Source organism: Heteronotia binoei, chromosome 1, assembly GCF_032191835.1.
Source record: "Heteronotia binoei isolate CCM8104 ecotype False Entrance Well chromosome 1, APGP_CSIRO_Hbin_v1, whole genome shotgun sequence".
NCBI lineage: Eukaryota > Metazoa > Chordata > Lepidosauria > Squamata > Gekkonidae > Heteronotia > Heteronotia binoei.
Window position 1 is genome coordinate 175,033,220 of NC_083223.1, and position 24,421 is coordinate 175,057,640.

Consider the following 24,421-nt stretch of genomic DNA (forward strand, 5'->3'; position numbering starts at 1 on the left):
TGGCCTGATCCAACAGGGCTTCTCTTATGTTCTTAAGTGTGACACAGAGTGTTGGACTGGATGGGCCACTGGCCTGATCCAACAGGGCTTCTCTTATGTTCTTATGTGACACAGAGTGTTGGACTGGATGGGCCACTGGCCTGATCCAACAGGGCTTCTCTTATGTTCTTATGTGACGCAGAGTGTTGGACTGGATGGGCCACTGGCCTGATCCAACAGGGCTTCTCTTATGTTCTTATGTGACGCAGAGTGTTGGACTGGATGGGCCACTGGCCTGATCCAACAGGGCTTCTCTTATGTTCTTAAGTGTGACGCAGAGTGTTGGACTGGATGGGCTACTGGCCTGATCCAACAGGGCTTCTCTTATGTTCTTATGTGACGCAGAGTGTTGGACTGGATGGGCCACTGGCCTGATCCAACAGGGCTTCTCTTATGTGACAATACTGACTTTGGTGGACCCAAGCACTGATTCAGTGTAAGGGAGCTTTGTGTTTGTGTCTTCTAGTGCAATTTTGTTCTCAGATCCTGTATTTACTTCATCAGTATATGGGATAAGGCACTTTCTCAACTGTGCTGCATAAATCAGCCTATTTATTTTGTCCTGTTGGCTCTGTTGGCTCTATCTGCGCCACCTTCATCACTTTCGGGGTGTGGATCCCCCAGTGGAGTGGTCTCCCGACTCCCTCCGCCGGCTGTTTCTGATAGCCCTGCGCCCCCTCTTTCATTTGATATGTGTCCCGTGCGGGTGCCACCCTCCCGCCGGGAGATGCCGCAAAATGAGCCCCCTTGAGGCTTATGGCGGCAGGGCTCGGGGGAAGCGAGCTAGACTGCTGTTCTTTTGAGGGGTTATAGAGTGTTTCGAGCCCGTCCCTGTGGCATCGGTCCCATCATTGTGGGGCCCAGGGGGCCGGCGCAGCGGCACGCTGAAGCAGCCTGTCGGTCACTTCCAGGTTCCTGTCCTGCATCTCGACCTGTGTTATTAGTGACAGGCTGCTTCGGCGTGCCGCTGCGCCGGCCCCCTGGGTCCCACAACGATGGGACCGATGCCACAGGGACGGGCTCGAAACACTCTATAACCCCTCAAAAGAACAGCAGTCTAGCTCGCTTCCCCCGAGCCCTGCCGCCATAAGCCTCAAGGGGGCTCATTTTGCGGCATCTCCCGGCGGGAGGGTGGCACCCGCACGGGACACATATCAAATGAAAGAGGGGGCGCAGGGCTATCAGAAACAGTCAGCGGAGGGAGTCGGGAGACCACCCCACTGGGGGATCCACACCCCGAAAGTGATGAAGGTGGCGCAGATAGAGCCAACAGAGCCAACAGGACAAAATAAATAGGCTGCATTATGCAGCACAGTTGAGAAAGTGCCTTATCCCATATACTGATGAAGTATATACAGGATTTGAGAACAAAATTGTTTCCGGCGGTGATATTTGGGGGATTTTTGGGGACGTCACAGGAAGTGCTGTGAAGTCACTTCCTGTTTCCGGCAGTGGCATTTGGGGAAAATGATGTCATTTGGGGGAAATGATGTCACAGGAAGTGATGTCACTTTCCGTTTCCGGCAGGTGACGCGGGGAAAATGATGTCACAGGAAGTGATGCCACTTCCTGTTTCCGGTGGTGGCATGACGTCACCGGAAGTGACGTCACCGGAAGTGACGTCAGAAAAGCCCAGCAGGAACTCATTTTCATATTAGGTCACACACCCCGATGCCAAGCCAGCCGGAACTGCATACCTGTGCATTCCTGCTAAAAAAAAAAAGCCCTACCTATATCTAATTTTGCCTCCTTGTTCATCTTCCCTAAGAGAATGGCAACTCTCTAGTAACTTTGAAATGCAGAGGTACCTCACATGCTGATCAGCAACCAAAGAACAAGTTAGGTCCACTAGGTTTTCTTTTGAACAACATATCTCTATGCCATAATCATAAACTGCTGTTGAATTCCTCTCCATTAAAAAACCTTTGCTGTGCCTTAGTTGGCTGTAGCCAGCTTACAGAACTTCAGACTCCTCTTTAGAACACAGAGTTACTTGAAATAGTTCTTTGTATTCTGGCTATTGTGAAATAGAATGTGAAGAATAAACAATATAGATTTAAAATTAGTACCATGCACCATGACCTGATCTGCATAGCCCAGGCTAGCCAGATCCTGTTAAATCTCAGAAGCTAAACAGGGTTGGCCTGGTTAGCATTTGGATGGGAGACCACCAAAGAAGTCCAGGGTTGCGATGCAGAGGCAGTCAAGCCACCTGTGAACTGCTCTTGCCTTGAAAAATCCATGGGAGTTGCCATAAATCAGCTGTGACTTGACAGCAAAAACAAAGCAAAAATACACCAAAGGGAAAGTCCATTAAACCTGTTCTTTCATTTTCTGCTTAAAATGTGGGTTGCTCTTTAAAACTACTTAAGTTTCCATCAATTCAATAGGATATTTTTGAAGCAAGTTATTGTGCCAGTAGTGTGTCTAAATATGCTAAAGTGGTCTGTAGAGACACAGCCCATAAATTGCTCTACCAAAATGACATGAATCTTCCCTCACCTGCACCCATACTAGTATAAGCAGTCCCATTATTCAGAAATCATAGGTGTACCTAAGAGCTTAATATAGCTGATAGGTTTTGCAGCTCCTTCTGGCAGTACAATCTTCCTGGGTTTTATCGGAACTAGTTAGACAGTAACAGAACTTCTTGAGAAAGTGCTGGGCAGGCCATAAGAAGTAGTGTTACAATCTGTGGATTATAATCTAACATTCTGTGGGATATGCAGTCTCTTCCTCCTAGGTATGTTTGGTTTATGTTTGGGCTTGATTGCCTGCTCTGTAGAGTATGAAGGAAGGTCACTTAGTATTTTTTTTTAACTTGCATTGAGTTAAGACAAAATAAAGACCCATGGTCACAACCCAAAGAAAAACATTTTAAACTGTTTTACAGGGTTTTGTGTATTGGTTTAATCATAGAATCATAGAGTTGGAAGGAACCTCCAGGGTCATCTAGTCCAACCCTCTGCACAATGTAAGGGATTCACAAATACCTCCCCCCATATCCCCAGTCACCCCTGCTCCATGCCTAGAAGATGGCAAAAAAAACCCCACAATTTATCTCTGATGCAACCCTTCCTGCCCTCCCTTTCATGATCTGCCTAAGTTCACAGAATCAGCATTGCTGTCAGATGGCCATCTAACCTATTGTTAAAAAACATCCAAGGAAGGAGAGCCCATTTCTGTTCCACTGAAGAATTGCTCTGTCTGACAGGAAGTTCTTCCTAATGTTTAGCCAAAAACTCTTTTGATTTAATTTCAACCTGTTGGTTCTGGCCCAACCTTCCAAGGCAACAGAAATCAACTTTGCACCACCCTCTATACGACAGCCTCTTAAGTACTTGAAGATGGTGATCATATCACCTCTCAGTCGTCTCCTCTCCAGGCTAAGCATGCCCAGCTCCCTCAACCTTTCCTCATAGGACTTGGTCTCCAGACCCCTCACCATCTTCATTGCCCTCCTCTGGACATGTTTCAGCTTGTCTATATCCTTCTTAAATTGTGGTACCCAAAACTGAACACAATACTCTAGGTATGGTCTAACCAGAGCAGAGTAAAGCAATACCATCACTTTGCATGATCTAGACACTATATATCTTTTGATACAGCCCAAAATTGCCTTTGCCATTTTAGCTATGTCATCACACTGCTGACTCATGTTCAGTGTATGGTCTACTAAGACCCCCGAGATGCTTTTTGCACATACTACTGCCAAGACAAGTTTGTCCCATCCTATATTTATGCATTTGATTTTTTTTACCTGAATGCATGACTTTACATTTATTTGTTTTAGCCTAGTTTTCTAGCCTGTCAAGATCATCCTATATCCTCTGTCTTCTACCATATTTGCAATCCCTCCCAATTTAGTATCATCTGCAAATTCAATAATCATTCCCTCTATTCCTTCATCCAAATAATTTATAAAGATGTTGAAATATATAGGACCCCCAGGACAGATTCCTGGGGTACTCCACTTGTCACTCTTCTCCAAGAGGATGAGGAACCATTAACAAGCACTCTTTGGGTGCAGTCTGTCAACCAGATATTTAACCAAAATATCAAGGTACACATTTCTGAAAAATAATGGTATTCAGGATATATATGGGCAAACAGGCACAAACAGCATGATTGTCTGCCATTAAAGAATCTATACAGCTTTTTGTATGGTTTTTAAAAGTAAATTAACTTGCTAGCACATCAAAATGAAGGATAACTTTCAATAGGAAACATCTTGTTTTAGTAGGAAGCATGCTTTCTTAATTGGTCTTGTAGTCAACCATATACCAATGTCGGATAGGGTCATTGTATGAATTAGTGTTCATATGATGTTATTGTATGAACTAGTGTTAAAAAATAAAACAGCTTTGTCTATTTAATACTAAGCATTAGCACACTTTCTCTGTCAAGATTCTCCACATCCAAGATTTTTTCACATATAGCATAATACAGCACAACATGGTGGAGCTCTGCAATTAGATTGTGCATTTAGGTTCATTGTTCATGCATAGATTCTAATGGTTAAAATCAACATGCTTCAATCTGGAATACATGGGAGCAGGATAAAACTTCACACTCAAGTGTAGCCTCTGTCTACGTTATTTCTGAATTCGCCTCTTTTTTTTCTCATAAAACTGGAGGACTGCTAATCACCTTTGTGGAAAAATATATACACAACAGACTCAGCTTTCTTTATTCCAGTCGGAAAAACCTTCAATAGGAGAAGGGGTTATGTTCTAAACTCAAGGATTGTTCTGTATACTTATTAACTACCATTGGAAAGAAGCTCAAAGTGCTGTGTGAACATATATGAACATATGAAGCTGCCTTATACTGACTCAGGCCCTTGGTCCATCAAAGTCAGTATTGTCTTCTCAGACTGGCAGCGGCTCTCCAGGGTCTCAAGCTGAGGTTTTTCACACCTATTTGCCTGGACCCTTTTTTGGAGATGCCAGGGATTGAACCTGGGACCTTCTGCTTCCCAAGCAGATGCTCTACCACTGAGCCACCGTCCCTCCCCCCATCCTGCAGATGTGTGTATCCTGCAGACTGAAAAATCACATGATCAGCAGCCATACTGCATATTGCAGTTAAAATAAATGGAAGTAGTTTCCATTTCACTTCCCCCTTTAAAAGAAGCATATAGTGCAGCATATCAAACCCCTGCATCAATAACACACACTTTTCTGCTACTAGCTTGTTTTCAGGAGCCCCTTTCCCCGATTCTGCTGTCACCATTTTTTGTTCCCACATTACCTTATCTTCCCACAATCTGTCCTGACTGCTGTTGTCCTCATCAGATAACTCTAAAAGTCCAGGCCAGGGGTGACCAGACTTGCTTAACATAAGAGCCACGTAGAATAAACCTCAGACATTTGAGAGCCACAAGACTTGAACATCAGAGCTGTGAGGGAGGGAGGGAAAGAAGGAAGGAAGGAAGGAAGGAAGGAAGGAAGGAAGGAAGGAAGGAAGGAAGGAAGGAAGGAAGGAAGGAAGGAAGGAAAATAGATGGGAAGGGAGAGGTGGAAAGAAAGCAACTTTAACTTTAAATGCATTCCCCAAGCCACCAGCTGGCTTGGCTTGGAGACATGATTTAAAGAGATGAATGTCTTCTCCAAGCCAATTGATGGGGTGGTGGGGGCTTCAAGAGCCCACAATCTGCGTGAAAGAGCCACATGTGGCTCCCGAGAGGTAGTTTGGCCACCCCTGGTCCAGGCAATCCCTTCTTTCTCCAACACAGCCCATCGGTGGCATTACTGCTACCCTTCTTTGGCTTCACTTTTTTTTTTCCTATTATGAGGAGAGATAAATCTGTTGTACACCTAGTTCATGTATATATTATGTATGTGTTAAGTACTGCCAACTCACTTCCAATTTATGGTGACCCTGTGAATGAATGACCTCCAAAACGGCCTGCCATTGACAGCCTTGCTCAGGTCTTGCAAGCTGAGGGCCCTGGCTTCCTTGACTGAGTCGATCCATCTCATGTTCAACAAGAAATGGATTGACTCTCTAAAGGAAGCCATAAGCCTCAGTTTGCAAGACCTGACCAAGGCTTTCAGTGGTAGGATATTTTGGAAGACATTATTTCATACAGTTGCCACAGGTTATAACTGACTTGAAGGCACTGAACACACACACATATCTCATGATGGGTCTTCCTCTTTTCCTGCTGCCTTCAACTTTTCCTATCATTATTGTCTTTTCTAGTGAGTCTTGCTTTCTCTTAATGTGACCAAATCATGATAGCCTCGGTTTGATCATTGTGGTTTCTAGGGAGAGTTCAGTGAGGTTCACTTTACTTACTAAACTGACTGTGAGATCTTTCCGATCAAATCACATGAAATTCAATTCATACCTTTATTGGCATAAAGCATGAAATTCTCAAACATCACTTTTAGTGCTCTTAGTGTCTGTCTTGCACAGTTAAATTTTCCTTGTGGTAAGGAAACTCTGATTTTTAAAACCCAATGACTGAAACAGGTCTTAAATGAAGCAAACTTTATTCTGGATTGCACCCATAATGTATAGTTTTAATTAATGACAGTGCCACAGATCTGATCTATAAAAGATTTTCTGGTTTCCCTGAATCCAGGCACTTTGAAATAAGAAGTACCTGTGCAAAGAAAGTCCTTTCTAAATTACAGTTATACATGCCTGTGACCCAATGTGTTATATAGCCTATATAGAAGGTATAAAATAAACTGCTATACAGTACATTGTTCAATACATTGCTGCTAAATGGAAAGAAAAAATGAGTGACAGAGCAATACTGCCAAGCTGCATTTATTTTAGATAATATATAATAACTATGGAAGCAACAGTTTTTAGAGGCAACCTTTCTCCCTCCAAAATTTGGGGCTATTTACATTAAAATAGCAATTAATTTTTAACCATTCTTTTAGGAATTAGTTTCACTTGATGACCAAGAAAAGCCTATAATACAGCCTGGCCAACCTCAACTTTCTCCTGGGATTTCAGCCATTAACCTGCATCCACAGTTTCCAGGTAGCTCTTTTTGACTCCTCCTTTAGTGGATGAGAACCCTTTAAAAACAAGAAAGGGAGTATACAATCACATACTGTCTATATCATTTTCCATTTTAGATTAGATTTCCTCTCTATTTTGAAGTTTTAGATTCAAAATAAAGTGCTCAATCCAGAAAAATTTTACTCCTTTGGGTGACCCTTGCATGAATTAGTCCCTTGTTCACAAGGCTTCTTATGAATGTCATGAAGCCCAATGCATATATATATAATCCTTGGTATCTCTTATCCATTGTTTGGAAATCAAGAACATGCACTTCCTTTCACTTCTCTCATCCACATGAATTCTGGAGAGCATTAGCTGTGGTGGAGCCTTATATCTGTAGCACTGCTAATCATGGTTATCACTAACCATGATTAGTTTTTAAACCAAGGTTTGAAACTGTAGCTAGAATTTGGCTTTCAAACTTCATTGATTGAATTGCCTTCTCTTGATTAACCTTGAAGCTAGATTAAAAAATGGTGTGCAAACCATGATTAATGCTGATGGAGATGTAATCCCGTGCTGCAGTAACACTGATCAGGGAAGGGGAGAAGGAAATTTGCACAGGCAAAGGGGGAAAGTGGGAACATAAAGTCCTGTGAGCATGGTTACTCCTTACCACCACTTTGGCTAAAACTGGACCTGCACCTGGTTTAAGAAGGAAAATGTCCATAAAAGTGTCTTTAATCTAATAAAAAACACAGCACAGTACAGTATGTACTTCTCTACATAACCCTGCTGTAACATGAAGAATTAGCAATTAATCTTGCAATGTTGTTAATTTGACTGTAATGATCACTGTGCAGAATATGAAGTGCATTATTCCTCTGCATCTTACATTATGGCTTTACACTTTGGAATATCTAGTAGACCAAATAGTTGGAATTTTATATATAACAAGGGCCAAATCACATAATTATTCTTTCTTACTCTACAAATTCTGATGGTTCTTATATGCGTGGACTCTTATCTGGGAGAACCGGGTTTGATTCCCCACTCCTCCACTTGCACCTGCTGGAATGGCCTTGGGTCAGTCATAGCTCTGGCAGAGGTTGTCCTTGAAAGGGCAGCTGCTGTGGAGTCCTCTCAGCCCCACCCACCTCACAGGGTGTTCGTTGTGGGGGAGGAAGATAAAGGAGATTGTGATCTGCTCTGAGACTGATTGGAGGGCGGAATATAAATCCAGTGTCTTCTATATTACTGACAAATTAAACCTTGTGTGCAGTATAGAAAAGCGCATTCCTGGGTAGTATAGGAGTGTGTGTGTGTGTTTGTTTAGTGAGTAAGTGTTTGGGGAGAATTTTCTTTTATATCTAGACTTTCTTTCAAGAAACATTGCCTGAGGGGTGTTGCAGAAAGAAGAATGGGGAAAGATACATAGCTACAGTATTCATGCAAGAGCTTTAGTGTGCCCAGGGAGCTTTTTGTGGCATACAGGACAGTCAACAATTAATCAGTGGACTCAATGGAGGTTGTGCAGCAGCTGTGCCTGGTTGATTATGCTTATAGATTCTGTATGTAAAGGCAGAGGAAGATTGTGCCAGTGCCTGGGTGAGCACTCGTTAAGAAGCAGATTGAAATGAAATGGTGAATGACTGGAAAATCCTTATGGCATATTTGCAGCGTGATACTTATTTAGACACCCAAATATGAAGAGGGAAGACTGATTAAAACTGTATCTTTTAGCCGTCATAACAAACTGATTAAACTGAGGTTAGGCACAAATACTTTGTTGCCATACTCACCTGCTTCCCTTGCTCTTCTCTTTGCATGCTCAATTAGATTCAAACCAGAGTTTGTTCATGCTCCTGTTTGCCATGATGTTGAATGCAGGCATCTCAGTGTATTTATACATGCTGGGATTCTTAACCCTGGTTTAATCCCAGGTTTTGGGGACTGGGGAGAGTAAACAAGCTCTCATTTGTTGAGGCATCCTGGCAAACTGGGGCATCATCAAGCTAGGAACTCTCTGTGCAAAGGGAAGTAGGTGGGATGAGCAATGCACACAAAGACAGTAGCAAATTTAGTTTGTGCCCAATCTCAGACAGAATGCAGCTTGCCATGGTGGCTGAATGCAACCTAAATCCCACTACCTCCTTCAATAATGTTAAGCGTTCAAGACACTGTTATACATGCTTCAAATGGCTTTATACAAGATATGTTTTATAAATCTATTCCATAGTGACAGAAGTTCTGTGACATAGTGATTGAAAGATTATATTGTTGATAAATGTTCAGAATCAAGATAGTGCTGCCACAGATATACTTTTAGCAAGTATACATTATAAACATGTTCCATACCTGGCAAGACTTATGAAGTGATCACATGTCTTTTTATAATCTAATGTTCACAATAATACATTTGGAGGGGGCGCAACTAGTAGCAGCTAAAGGGAGACGTGCAATTGCTTCAGAATCACAGCTATAGCAGGTACACAATGAAGATCTGTAACATATACCTGTTAAAAGCATAATGTGGTGCAATCCTTTGTTTTCCATTGGTGATTAATTCAGTAGCCCATGTATGTGTAAATTGTGTTCTTTCTTCTTTCACACAGTAGTAGTTGAAAAAACCTCTCCTCCTGTGCCTGTTGAAGTTGGCCCAGATGTCTCTTCTTCCAGTGCTAGTCAAGTAATAGCACCAACTCAGGTTACAGGTATGATGCATGTTTTCCATGCAAGAATTGCTGGAGGTACAAATGGGTACATGTTCCAGCATAATTGAATGCTATTAGAGTATCAAGTAGGAAAGATGGAGTAGCAGGGTTCAATTAAAAAGTGAGCCAAAAACATTCCGTTCAGGAAGGCAGAATGATATGTTAAGTGGTTTGTTTTCAACAGGTCTGGACACTTAGGATGCAGTGTAATCTTTTATTTTATTTTGTGTGTATAAAATACCCAGTGGTGTCAAACTGACAAATTGCATCCAAACACTTTCTGCATTCACTTAGGTGAACTATTTAGAGTAAATTTGTGGATAATTTATAAGTTCATATACCATGGCTCAGCTGCAGTTTTCTATATACATGTTAGGGCAGTTTACTGGCCCACTTTACACACCCCACACAGGACTGCTAATACATTCTCCAAAACAGCAGCTGTTTTGTGGGGTATCCAAATGCAGGCCTCCCATTGGCTGAGGGATGTGCATCAACCATTGGCCCATCAACTGCCACTCAAGGTCTGTTGGGTTCCATTGACTGAGGACTAAGGCACTGCTTTGCCCAGGAAAGAAAGAAAGCCTTCTTTCAATTAGCTGATGAAGGGAGGAGAGAAACTGCCACAGAAAGCCTTTCCTCAATTGGCACTGCTTTGCAGAGGAGATAAAGGCTTTCCTCAATTGGCTAAGGGGGGGAGAAGAAGGGAAACAGCCACAGAAAGCCTTCCCTCAATTGGCTGAGAGCTCCTCCCCCTCACCCTCTGGGGAACCAAATAGCCAGAGAGACATAGAGGGGGAAAAAATTGCATCCCTTTCCAGCAGAACAACGACATTTTATTCTAGATACAAAGAGAGAGAGGGAAAGAGAGAGAGAATATAGCATCCTGTGTTTAACATTGGACCTCTGGGGAAGCTGCCTTCACTTTCCCTTCAGTGCCTGTTGCTAGCCAACTAACTTGGTTCTATCATTAAAAGGCAGGGGGAGGAGGCCCTTTTAAGGCCTATTTCAGCCTTTGAGGCAGAACTTATTGGGGCCACTCCTGACTATGGTTGCCAGCACCAGATTGGAAAATTCCTGGAGATTTTGTGGTGAAGTCTACAGAAGCTACACTTTGGGATTGGGAAAGGCCCCAGCTGGGAACCTGTCCTCCAAAACTGTTATTTTCTCCAGGGGAAAAGATATCTGTTATCTCGAGATCAGTTGTGATCCCAGAAGATCGTCAGACTCCACCTGGACATTTCCTTCCGCAGGCCTGGCAGCACCCTCTGGGTGACTTTATGCCATCTGTCTGGCATGCCTTAACCAGGTCTGGCTGCTTGCTCCTGTTCAGCAGCCGCCGCCATCCTATAACAGCCACTGTGACATGACACTCAGCACTTCAGAGCAGGGTCTGCCAGACCCAGATTCTTGCTGTGGAAGCTGACTGGGTGATTTTGGACCAGTCACAGACATTCAGCATAACCTACCTCACTGGGTTGTTGTGCAGAATGGGGGAGAGAAGAAGTGAGGACCAAAGTGAGGACTATGTGCCTCAAGGTGGCCGTTTTCTGAAGGGGAACTTCATGATGTTTTGGTCCTCACTGTGGACCTTTTCCTAGGTAAAAGCTGAAGGGAGAGGGAAGAGATGGAAAGCTGAAGTCAGAGGGGCAGATAAAGGTAGGTTGATGGTTGGCTGGGAAGGAGATAGGGTTGCTGACTACAGGTTGGGAAATTCCTGGAATTTTGCAGGGTGGACCTGGAGAGGATGGGGTTTGAGGAGGGGTGGAATCTGCAAACCAGCCATTTCCTCTTGGGGAACCATTGTTTCCAATCTTCAGGTGACAGCTAGAGATTACCCAGAATTACAACTTCTCTCCAGATGGCAGAGATTACTTCCTGTGGAAAAAATAGCTGCTTTGCAGAGTGGACTCTGTGTCATTATACTCTGCTGAGGTCACTTCCCTCCTGCTTTGGTCCCCATTGTGGAGAAAGAGTGTACTTTTCCTAGGTAAAGGCTGCAGAGAGGGGGGAGGAGATGGAAAGCTGAAGTCAGATCAGTTTCCCTTCAGAAAACGGCCACCTTGAGGCACATAGTCTATGGTATACCATAATACAATCATGCCAGGCCAAAAAAGACAGATCATGCCACAAACATACACTGATGCTAAACACTATAAAACCGAATATGACAGGAGAAGGCAACAGCAGTGCACTGCAGACGAAAGGAATGCTGAGCTTCACAATCTGCATGATCATTGTCATGGTATGAAGCCACAGCAAATTGACACTGAGTACCCAAGGCTGGGGCACTTGCCAGGAGCCTCTTTCTAGATTCCATTGTATTTATTCTCACAATGGACCTTATTCCTAAAGTTTATCTATTTGCATTGTATAGTTTCTCTAGCTGTAACAAATTAGCCAGATGTGTGTACAACACATTGTTTCTTCCTGCTAGCTTTCTTCACTGTCCAACTTTCCACACCAATACATAGTAATAAAAAATACTACAGTATGAATTATATTGATCTTGGTCACCAGCAACACATCCTTACACAGATTAGAGTTCTGTAGGACCTTAAGAGACCAACAAGATGTTCTGAGTATACACTTTTGAGAGTCAAAGCTTTCATCATATACAAGTAGGAATAGAGATCTCTGAGTCTTTATATCATAGTCCTTCTGACATACACAAACATAGGATTTTATCTTACAGACCATGAACCAAAGGCACTTGTAGATGCAGATGCCTTCCCTTTCCCTTAGCAGCCCCCATAGACCTTGATGAACTGATGATGTGGATCTTAGGAACCTCATAGGCAAAAGAAACAACACATGGTATATGGGGAAGGGTGAAATCTGGCCAAATTTGTCTTCTGTCAGCAGACTCTTCTTTTGGCAGACAACAGGCTCTACTAGGAGAAGAGGGAAGTGGGAGGCATTTTACTTAGTTCATTAGACTCCCATAACCTTAGCATCAGCTTTTCAGGGTCTTGCTAGTGGAAGAGGGAAGTGAGAGAGAACTGTGAGTACCTTCCACTCAAAAGCAATCATACTTTTTGGAAAATGTGAGTATAGAATAGGCTGGTACACATCCTCATTCCCTATCTATGGGTTAAGCATTCAGAAGTGGACTTCTGGGCCCTGACCTGGATAGCCTAGGCAAGCCTGATTTCGGAAGCTAAGCAGCGTTGACTCTGGCAAGTACTTGGTTTTCGGTGCCTATGCCAACTCTGATTGGTAACTTCATGAGGATTTTCATGCCCTCCCCCTTACATGTGTAGGAACACCTACCAGACATGCTCAGAGGGAGGGACGTGGACATCTTGTCAGTTCTTTTCCAAACACCATGCTGATCAATTGATCTGCCCTTTGGTTGGTGACATCTAGTGTGATTTACCTCAGGGTTTGAACTTCTGTAGTTTTCTTCAAACTGTGAGGAATGTTTGTTTTGGTATAATTCTTTTTCTTCTTTCTTCTTCCTGAAAAAAAAGCCTTTGTTACAGTGGTTTTTCCTCCCTCCATAGGGAGGTACCCCCCATTTTAATTTATTTGGTTTTTCCTCATCCATATCTATAGGAAAACGTTGGGGTTTTTTAAATCATTGCCTTAAGTGCAGTTCACGCTGCTGGATGGACATTCTCTCTGCTTGTTCTGCTTGGGGAAATTGCACTGGATGGTCAAGTGTTCTCATTGTGCCAAGTTCTCCAACCAGACTCAAAAGGATTGTGCACCTAGGTTGAGGGCAGCACTAGTGGAATTGGCCTTAACCCCTTCAAAAATTACCTCCACTAACTCTCAGGACTCAACATCAAAGACATCAGGATCAAAGGATGAGCTGCCTTTGTCTAAAGCTGCATTGGACAGGAGGACCATCAGCATTGAAAGGTTCAGAGAAACTGCCATGTTCAGCATTGTTAATGTCAGGAAAGTGAAAAAGGGACAAAAAAGCCGTGGCAGGGGCAAAACTAAAAACTTTAAGGATGGCTTGAAAAAACACGTGGAGGGTCAACAATGGGTATCAGTTAAACCCAGCACTGCTACTCTAGCACAACCTGTTTCACTAGACTGATGCAAGTTCCATTAGCACCTCTGTTGGAACTCCTTGATTCTCCCCGTCAGGAACTCTCAGGTTTGGGATCGGCTGAAGTTGACACATGTCTCTGTGGAGTCAGAAGTTTAGGAAGTAAATCTCACTCAACAATCAAGGTTGTGTTTGTCCAGATTGTAGTCATCTAGTAATGGGAACTTGGTATTGGCATCTTTGATCAATGCCGTTTGATGGAGCTGGAGAAGGACTAGAACGTCAAGGAAAGACAGAATTACATCTACACAGGAAAAAACATTGTTTTGTGGTGGGAAACGAACACTATCAATACAAGGTTCTGCCCTTTGGTCTATTAGCGGTGCCCAGAAAGTAATGTTAACAGTGGCAGCTTACCTGCAGGGCACAATCAATTTTTCATTCATTGTCAGTTGCCTCCTGATGGCAAATTTGAGGGAGACTCTGTTAACGGACCTTTAAAGGATGCTTGATTTGCTCTTCAGTCTGAGTCTCCAAGTAACCACAGCAAGTTGAACTTCCAACAGTCACAAATTGTACAGTTTATTGGGGTCACTCTAGACTCCACAATATGTAAGGCCTTTTTGCCTCTTCTGAGAGCCCAAACTTTGGTGGCTTTAGCAGGCAGTTTATGATCACAGAGCAGATCATCAGCATTGTCTGCCCAAAGACTGCTGGGCCTGATGGTGGTGACCATAATGGTTATTCCTTTTGCCAAGTTGCATATGAGGACACTACAAATGTGGTTACAGACACTGGTATTCATCCAGGATCACACCTAGACTCTTGATGGATTGCGTTAATGTTAATGGTGTTATATTAATCATAACGTAAGAACATAATCATAACATAATACCAGTATTATGTTCATCATAACAACATGATTGTTTTCTGGAGCCCAGCCTTAAACTATCTTAGCTGTTTGGTATTCTGACAAAAGAAACTGGTCTTGGATGCCCCCCCCCCCCCCAAACCGACTTATTTAAAAAGGTTATATGCAAATTAAGAAAATAATGGATCTGGTAAGCATTTTCATGGAAGTAATTTGGAATATGCTATTTAATATTTAATTAAAGGAGGCAGAAATCACCTCATGATTGGTGAGACATAATGTGAAGGGTCATATTCCTTGCTTGTAGCAAGGAAGAGTTATATTCCTTGGCTGAAGGATCATATTCCTTGCTTGTATTTCTAAGCTCCGTGGCTCTATATTAGAGTAGGGTAGATCAAACCAGGCACTGAGATTATTTTAGAACACTTTAAGAAATAAGGCACATGGGACTCTCCAAGGAAGCAGCAGCTGCGCAGTGGTCTTATATATGTCTAGTTCTTTTATTCTGGACACCATTCCTAGACAGTTGATATGTGACATCTCTACGTATGGCCAAATTGTGCCATGAAAGCATAAGACAATTAAAGAAAATTTGAAGCTACCCCAACGAATAACCAACAAAAGATTTCAACAAGAAATTTAAAAGTAGTTTTTCACTTTCCTTCGGGATGTGAAATGTTTGCTGATAATGCCAGGAAGCACGTTCTTTATATGCACCATGTCATTCTGGAAGATTTCCAAGGGTACAGAAAGTTCCAGGATTTGCATTTCTTGTACAATGTCTGTCTCCTTTTGGCACCTTTGCAATAATGAAAGTAACCGCCTCAAAATGTTCTGTTCTAGACACTGAGAGACGACAGCCCTGTGGCACTGAAGTGAATACCAATTACACAACCCAGACAACACCATTACAGAACTAAGAAGAAATGAAATATATAATATTATAGATATTCTGAACAACTTTTAATATTAGTAGCCATAGTAATACTAGTAATCTAATTTATTTATTTAAAACATTTTCATGTCACCTTTCTATCCAATTAGGCTCCTAAAGTTAGAAAACATAAAAACAACTAAAATATAGTTAAAATGTAAAATTAAATTAAAAGCACAAACACATCGAAATATAAAATTCAGGTAAAACATAAACCAACAACACTGGAAAGAGGACAGAAGACCATTGCAGGGAAAGATACTGCTAGGGAAAGATACTGATAGAGGATGAGAGACTAATTTCTCTGGGAAGGGAGTTTCAGAGCTTTGTGCCATGATGGGTCACCACTCGTCTAGCCTCAGATGGTGGGAGCAACAAAAGCAAGAGCCTCTGAAGAGGACTAGAGTGAGCAGGTAGGTTCACATGAGAGAAAGTCCTTAAGATATATTGGTTCCATGCCATAAGGGCTTTAAAGATCATGTTGAAGTGAGCTTGTAAACAAACTGGAAGTCAGTGTAGGTGGAACAAGACTAGGGTGATATGGTCCTTATGATCCACTCCGTTCAACATTCTGTACCAACTGTAGCTTTCAGACAGTCTTCAAAGGCAGCCCCACATAGAGCACATTGCAGTAATCTAGTTACCCCTGGTCACCACTGCCATCTGTTCATTCAACAGGTGCTACCCCTGGTCACCACCGCCACCTGTTCATTCAACAAGAGGCCTTGGTCCAAGAGCACCTCCAAGCTACAACCTGTTTCTTTAAGGGGAGTGCAGTCCCATCCAGAACAGGGGATAGCCCATTTTCCCTGGTCAGATCCCCCCCACCTCCCCAGGAGCCATCTTCATTTTGTTGGGATTAAGTTACAATTTAACCTGCATCCATTCCAAAACTGTCTCCAGGCACCTGTTCATGGTGTTCACAGTCTCCCTGGGATCTACTGGTTGAGCAAGATGGAGATTTCTATAGCCTTCTCATTGATCTGCAAAATATTTAACTTCATTAATCTTAGTTTTCCCAAATAGCATTTTGTGACAATAAGGCTTAATGCTTAATGACAGTAAGAAGGCCAAGACCACCCAGTAAGCACACAGCTGAATGGATTGACCTATAAATGGTATGTGTGATTTTTTTAAAAAATGAGAGCAACTGTTTTAATAGGCAAGCATGATCATAAATAGAATACTGGCTCATTATGTGAAGATTTAAAGTAGAATATTCAGAGATAAAAATGGAATTTAGAGATTGTAAGGTACATTGGAATATATTAGTAAGTTTACATTGAACTACACAGCTGGTAGTACTTAACAAAGAAAAATCTTTTGCAAATATAAATTGATGCCAGAGCATGAAAGAGAATTCCAAAGCCTGGAGAAGACAGAAATATCATCATAGTGTTGCAATTCTTTGATCCATTAAAAAGGTCAATCTGAAATGTCTTCAAAGATTCTCTAAAGGAGAGATAACAATAAGATGCTACACTACTTGCATTTTGGAAATAATAGTCTGTGCTGCTAGAATGCTTACTATATCAAGCTTTATGATATTAACTAACTGTAGCAGGCACCTAATCACTCATCACACAAGAATTACTAGGGTGGATCCTACCACTCAACTAAGGAAAATTTATTGATTTATTAAAATGTTTATACCTCATATTTCCTCTTGGCTTAAGGCAGTTTACAAATAGCAATTAAAGCTTTAGAGTTTAAAACAAATTATCTTATACCTCTATTATCTACCTCTGTCCGCCCCCCCCCCCCGAGTGCCTGCTGTTTATACCCTATCAAATGCCCTGGAAAACAAGCAGATTTTTAGCACATCCTAAAGATTTCCAACAATAGGGATTCCCATGCATTTTCAGGGAGCCCAAAAAGGCTGGGGTCTGCTGGCAGCCTGAAGAACATAATTGACATAAAGGTAGGGTTGCCAATCCCCAGGTGGGGGCACGGGATCCCCCGGTTTGGAGGCCCTCCCCCTGCTTCAGGGTCGTCAGAAAGCGGGGGGAGGGGAGGAAAATGTCTGCTGGGAACTCTTTTATTCCCTAGGGAGATTTATTCCCATAGAAAATAATGGAGAATTGATCCGCAGGTATCTGGGGCTCTGGGGGGGGGGCTGTTTTTTGAGATAGAGGCACCAAATTTTCAGTATAGCATCTAGTGCCTCTCCCCAAAATACTCCCCAAGTTCAAAAAGATTGGACCAGGGGGTCCAATTCTATGAGCCCCAAAAGAAGGTGCCCCTATCCTTCATTATTTCCTATGGAAGGAAGGCATTGAAAAAGTGTGCCGTCCCTTTAAATGTGATGGCCAGAACTCCCTTTGGAGTTCAATTATGCTTTCACAGCCTTGATCTTGGCTCCACCCCTAGTGTCTCCTGGCTCCACCCCCAAAGTCCCCAGATATTTCTTAAATTAGACTTGGCAACCCTGCATAAAGGAACCATGTGAGGGGAGATGGTCATTCATATCAGTGGACCCCAGACTAAAGGTCATAATCAGCGCCTTGAACTGAACTCAGAAATATACTGGTAACCAATGTGGCTGTTTCAAAATGGCAACCTCTGCTCCCACTGACTAGCCGCAGGCAGTAATCTGTTTACTGCATTCTGAACCATCTGCAGTTTTCAGGTTGTCTTCAAAGACAGCCCACCTTAGAGCAAATTACAGTAATCCAACTGTAAAATTACAAAAGCATGCATTAGCAAGGCCAGATCTGCTAAGTCTTAAGAAAGGAGAGAGGTGGTAAACCAAATGCAGCTAATGCAAGACACTGTTGGTCACTACTCCAGCCTGGTTTTCAAACAGCAAGGCTGGATCCATGAGTGCCCCCATACTCTTAACCTGCCCTGCAGATAGTAACTTTCCTCCATCTAGGATAAGTAGATACAAACCCTCTACAACATTAGCCTTTTCAGCCAGAGGTACCTCTAACTCTGTTAATGTTATAATAAATACACATATAATTCATGTACAGGGTACATTTGATTTTTCTTTATGTTTGTGTTGAGGAATTCTCATGCTCTCTGTGTTTTTAGTGTTTTAATGTTATTTTAATTTGTATCACTCACTGTATGTACCCCTGATGTAAGCTGCCCTGAGCCCTATTCTTAGGGAAGGGTGGCCAACAAATTCAATTAATTAAATAAATAAATAAATTACATTCAACCCATGTATAGCTGAACATGTAATTTAAACCCCATATTGAACCAGGTTCCAGTCCTTGGTTTTATAAATAAAGTGCACATTAAGTGAATGAACATTGACTCTTCCTTACAAATAGGTGAACACATATACATGCAGGTTGTACATATGTTCATTTGTAACATGTGAACAGGGCTTCTGTTTCATCTGGATTCGGCTTCCAAGTTTTGTCTTAGCAAACTTAAATTTTGTGTACTCAGTAATTTCTAAAGTACAATGGGAGCAAGAAGGATGGGTTGCAAATTATTACAAGGCTGGTCATAAAAAACAAACTTTTCTTTTATATGTGCAAGGGAGGGAGAGGGTGTTCTGCTATTCCAAGAGGTTTGTTGCATGATTGTTAGGTCAAAGGCACAGTTTTCCAGTACTGCATATGAGTGGTGCTCATCTGGCCACTGGAGTACAAGATCATGCTCTGTATGAGGCAAACTCTAAGTAGTTGAGTGTGTTATTTCTATAAATTATGGTGCATTGGTTGATCAAACATGTCATTAATATACTTAGAGTGACAATAATGCATTCTAAATGCTGTTTTCTATCCTTCATTACAGCAAGAATGTGTGTCCTATGCAGGTTTAATTTGATTTAGATATTCTCCATTCTCTTACACTTAAAAGTTCAGTGAGCAAAGCCACACATAGCTGGTAGTCAGTGGCTCAGAATGCAAACTGGTACAAATTTAAGATCCAATGACAGTACAGTAAAATTATCTGGTAGGGAATGGTTTAGAATGCAAAATGGTACAAATTTAAGATTCAATGACAGAATAGTAAAATTAACAAATGGAGCAAAACTTTGATCTGAGTAGCATGAGCATGCAAAAGCAATAAAACGGTAATATGTCAAATTGTGAGAATGTCTGTTAATGACTATTTGACTGGGTCCAAAGGAAGGTATTTATATCTTCTGTCTGACTAATTTAGCACCACTGGGTCTGCATAAAGCTTGTACTCTGTGGTTGGAAAGCTTGAAGAACTTGATTGGCAGCATCTTGTAGCTGATACTAAATGTTCCCCTGTGTTTGGGGGCTTCATGCCTGCATCCTCATTTACCTGTAGTAATTATTAATGTACTTCATGTTAACTGTGTTTTACAGTCTCCTTAATAGAGACTCAATGGGTATATTTTGAAAGTCCAACAGCCAGTGGACTTTTTGGACATTTTTCTTTAATTAACTGAACAGGACAGGACACGGGCTTTAATAACCCAGGAACAAAGTTAGCAGTGCAGGAATCTAGAATCTACCTCCTCTGGTAGTCATCGTATTTCCCAGTGAGCGCAGGCTTTAGTGGGTTAGAAGACATAGCAGAAGACATAGTAATCAGAACAAAGGTTTGGGGGGCGGGGGTTGTAACCCATGCTAGTGGCAGTGTTTTAAATTTTTAAAAAGCTGGTTTTTCAAGAGATAGGAGATTTAAGGTCATCCACAGTCAGCTAAGAGATTCCCAGGATAATAGAAAATATTAGGTGTCCCTATAGCACATCTTCCATGATTGATTTCATGGTTTGTTGGTTGGTCCCATCTGTCATCACTGATCTCCACTATTATGGGGACTGGTCTGATGTCACTATAGAACAATGATTGAATCACAACTGTGCTGTTGATAAAAATTCTTAATGCACTGTAATCTTTACAGTGGCCAACTGGATTATCTGTCTGCTGCAAGACGAAGAGTGGCAGATTCTGTGAATAGTAGCCTTGACATGATTCAATAGAGATCTTTGGCATTCTGCCCTTTAATTGCAGGCTCTGTTACAACAAGGATGTCTGGTTTCCCAGCATCAGAGTTGTTGGGCACTTATTCAGGCAAGCACTGATGAAATGCCCCATAGATAAGACAGGGTGCTTTCACACAGCGACTTTTTGCAAGTGGATTTTGCTATTCTTACATAGTAAAAATCCAGTTGCAAAGTGCATTATTTAGTGTGTGTGAACCTTTGCTAATATCATTTATTCTCTTTGGGCAGACTCAGCCAGGATTGGGCTGATCCCTGTTATGTTGGTTCTGTCTCAACAGCAGTGGCTGTAAGGTTTTGCCCAGAATCTGTCACAAGACTTCTTGAGTAAATGCAGAAGAGCTTTTGAATGAAGAATCAGGTAGCAAACACTTGTAGCATGTACATGCAAGACTACTATTAGAGCGATTGGCAGGTTAGTTCATAAATAGATCGGCTGAGAGGAGGAGGGTTTGAGGAGGGGGCAGTTTCAGCTTCAACTGTTTCATCAGCGGAGCGGACACAACTAGGAGATGACTGGCCTGGGGATTCCAGTACTCCTGGGGAGGGGAAGGTATGACGGTGGGACTAGGCGGAATTATAAGGGAAGGAGGCTGAGACATGACAGGGCTCGACCCCCTTCCAGCCTACGTCCCATCCCGACGGTGGCAAGTAGTAGGGCCAGAGTAAATTACCCGCCTCCGTCCCTGGTGTTATGCAATGCTAGGTCCATCAATAATAAGACTTCTACCCTTTGGGAGTTCCTGTTCGAACAGAATATGGACCTGGCATGCGTGACCGAGACCTGGGTGCGCGAGGGGGAGACTGTAGTTCTCTCCCAGTTGGTTCCCCCAGGATTCTTGGTCTTTCACCAGTCACGGACTAGCGGGCGGGGGGGGGGGAGGAGTGGCTATACTAAGGTTTTATCTGTTTTATCTGTTTTATCTGGTTTAAATACGGATCCCTTTATATGTTTAACTATTGTAATTTTGTTGGATCTACTATTGGAAGCCGCCCTGAGCCACTTGTGGGAAGGGCGGGATATAAATCTTAAATAAATAAATAAATAAATAAATAAATACTTATACGAGAGGTTTACTCCTTTCGGGCTCTCCCACCCCCGGAGATCAAGGGCATTGAATGTGCCGGTTTGGCGTGGGACGTTGGGGAGGGGTTGGCGGTTTGGCTGGTGTACTGGCCGCCTAACGCACCGGCCGACACCTTACCATCCCTGATGGAGGCCGTAGCAGGCTGGGCATTGGAGTACCCAAGGCTCCTGATTCTGGGTGACTTCAATGTCCATGCCGATGACATGTCCTCTAGTCAGGCGATGGACCTAGTGTCATCCATGGCGACGCTAGGACTCTCCCAGTTTGTTACAACGCCTACCCACCAGGTGGGGCACATGTTTGACTTGATCTTCGCGGCGGGAATTTTAGTGGACGATATTACTGCTCAGACAGTGCCATGGTCGGACCACTATGCCCTTAAGGCTCGTGTGGATATTCCACTCCAAGCCCGTTTAGGCGGCGAGCGTATTTTAGCTCGCCCGCGGAGCCAGATGGACCCTAAACGGTTCCAGATGGCTCTACGGGATCCCTGGCCCTCTGGCAATTCCCTCGATGACCTGGTGGAGTCCTGGAATGATAGGCTCTCCAGGGCCATCGACGAGATTGCACCTAGACGTCCTCTGTGCCCTCGCCTAAAGCTAGCACCCTGGTATAACCAGGAGTTGCAGCAATTAAAGCGAGGACTCAGACGACTAGAGAGGCAATGGCGGCGTACTCGAGACGAAGCGACTAGAGCATCTTATAGAGAGTGTATGAAGTCCTATGAGACGGCAGTCAAAGCCGCAAAGAAAACATACTTTGTGGCTAGGATTGCGTCTGCAACTTCGCGCCCGGCACAACTGTTCAACACAATTCGGACTCTTATAACGCTGCCACAGGGCAGCCCAAACGCTAGTCAATTGGAAATCGGCTGTGAGGCTTTTGCGAAATTTTTTGCAGATAAAGTCGCATCACTCCGCCGCGACGCCCCCGCCATATTGGAGACAGTATGCGAACCCGAAGATCCTTGCCTGTCTTCAGATTGTATTCTGGATGGTTTCAGCGCTCTCAGCCTGGAGGAAGTTGACAGGATCCTCTTGTCTGCACGCCCTACAACTTGCAATTCGGACCTTTGCCCCTCCTAGCTTATTAAATCCTGCCAGAGGGAGCTTAGGTATCCTGTACGGGATATCATAAATAGATCCCTGATGGAAGGGCAATTCCCAACAACTCTTAAGGAGGCAGTGGTCCGCCCCCTCTTAAAAAAACCAACATTGGACCCGGCCGAATTGGCGCACTATCGGCCGGTCTCGAATTTACCCTTTTTGGGTAAACTCATTGAGAGGGCAGTGGCGTTGCAACTACAGAGTTTCCTGGAGGATGCTTCCGTCCTTGACTCCCATCAGTCGGGCTTCCGTCCGGGTCATGGGACGGAGACAGTGCTGGTTGCCCTATTGGATGATCTCCAGCGGCATCTGGACTGAGGCGGCTTGGCGGTACTTATGTTGTTAGACCTATCGGCAGTGTTCGATACGGTCGACCATCGGTTGCTGACTTGCCGTCTCGCCGACGTGGGGATTCAGGGGTTGGCTTTACAATGGCTTACCTCTTTCCTCAAGGGTCAGGGACAAAGAGTGGCGATTGGGGGTGAATTGTGCCGGAGGTACCCGCTGGATTGTGGGGTCCCTCAGGGAGCAGTTCTTTCCCCGATGTTGTTTAACATCAACACCTCTTGCCCAGATTGCCCGGAGATATGGGCTGGGTTGCCACCAGTACGCTGATGACACCCAGCTCTATCTATTTATGGATGGCCGGCCTGCCTATGTCCCAGAAAACCTGGACCTGGCATTGCAGGCTGTGTCTAGATGGCTCAGGCTGAGCGGGCTGAAGCTAAATCCAGCGAAGACAGAGGTCCTTTGCTTGGGTCGCCGTGGTCCGGGGAGGGAGATTCCCTTACTGGCTCTCGATGGTGTGCCTCTGTCAGCAGCGCACAGGGTTAGGAGCCTGGGGGTGCTATTGGAGCCTATTCTAACTATGGAGGCCCAGAGAGCAGCCACTGCCAAGTCCGCATTTTTTCATCTCAGGCGGGCAAGGCAGCTGGCCCCTTTCCTGGAGGACGGCGACCTGGCAACAGTGATCTATGCAACAGTCACCTCGAGGCTGGACTACTGCAATGCCCTCTACATGGGGCTGCCCGTTGCAGCTAGTGCAGAATGCCGCTGCCCGGCTGTTGTTAGGGCTCCCTAGATGGGAGCACATTCAGCAGGGGCTTCGGGGACTGCATTGGCTGCCGATAACATACCGAGTTCGGTACAAGGTGCTGGTTATGACCTTTAAAGCTCTTCATGGCCTGGGACCTGCCTACCTTAGGGACCGTCTCTCCCCACATGTTCCCCAGAGAGTGCTGAGATCGGGGTCTCAGAACCTCCTTATAATCCCTGGGCCAAAGGAGGCCCGTCTGAAAGCGACCAGAGACAAGGCCTTTTCGATTGCAGCTCCCTGTTGGTGGAACCAGCTCCCGGAGGAGGTGAGGGCCCTGCGGAACCTTGAACAGTTCCACAGGGCCTGCAAAACAGCCCTCTTCTGGTTGGCATATAATTAATTGATATCGGAATGCCTGAACATTAAATCTCGAACATCAGATGATTGAATACTGGAATATTTGAAGAATTGATTTAAGGAAAGGTAGCATAGTGCATATTGATGTGAGTTTTATGTGTTTTTATGTATTTTATTGTATAATTATTAATGTATTTTTTAATTGATTCTTGTTAGCTTTTGTGTTGTGAGCTGCCCTGAGCCCGCCTCGGTGGGGTAGGGTGGGATATAAATCGAATAAAATAAATTAAATAAATAAATAAAAATAAATACTTGTCTTGCCAGATAGACAATAAGTGAAAGTTACAGTCCAAATATAGGTTACA

At 43.5% G+C, this 24,421-nt stretch overlaps 1 protein-coding gene across 2 annotated transcripts in view; it reads left to right on the plus strand.

Moving 5' to 3' along the window:
• Positions 1-24,421, plus strand: part of LOC132575862 (latent-transforming growth factor beta-binding protein 1-like) — a 368,464-nt gene that overhangs the window by 148,738 nt on the left and 195,305 nt on the right. For both annotated transcript variants that reach the window (XM_060244552.1, XM_060244558.1), the window contains exon 9: positions 9,624-9,722. In XM_060244552.1, coding sequence (XP_060100535.1) covers positions 9,624-9,722 — 99 coding nt within the window. The remainder of the gene's footprint in view (positions 1-9,623; positions 9,723-24,421) is intronic.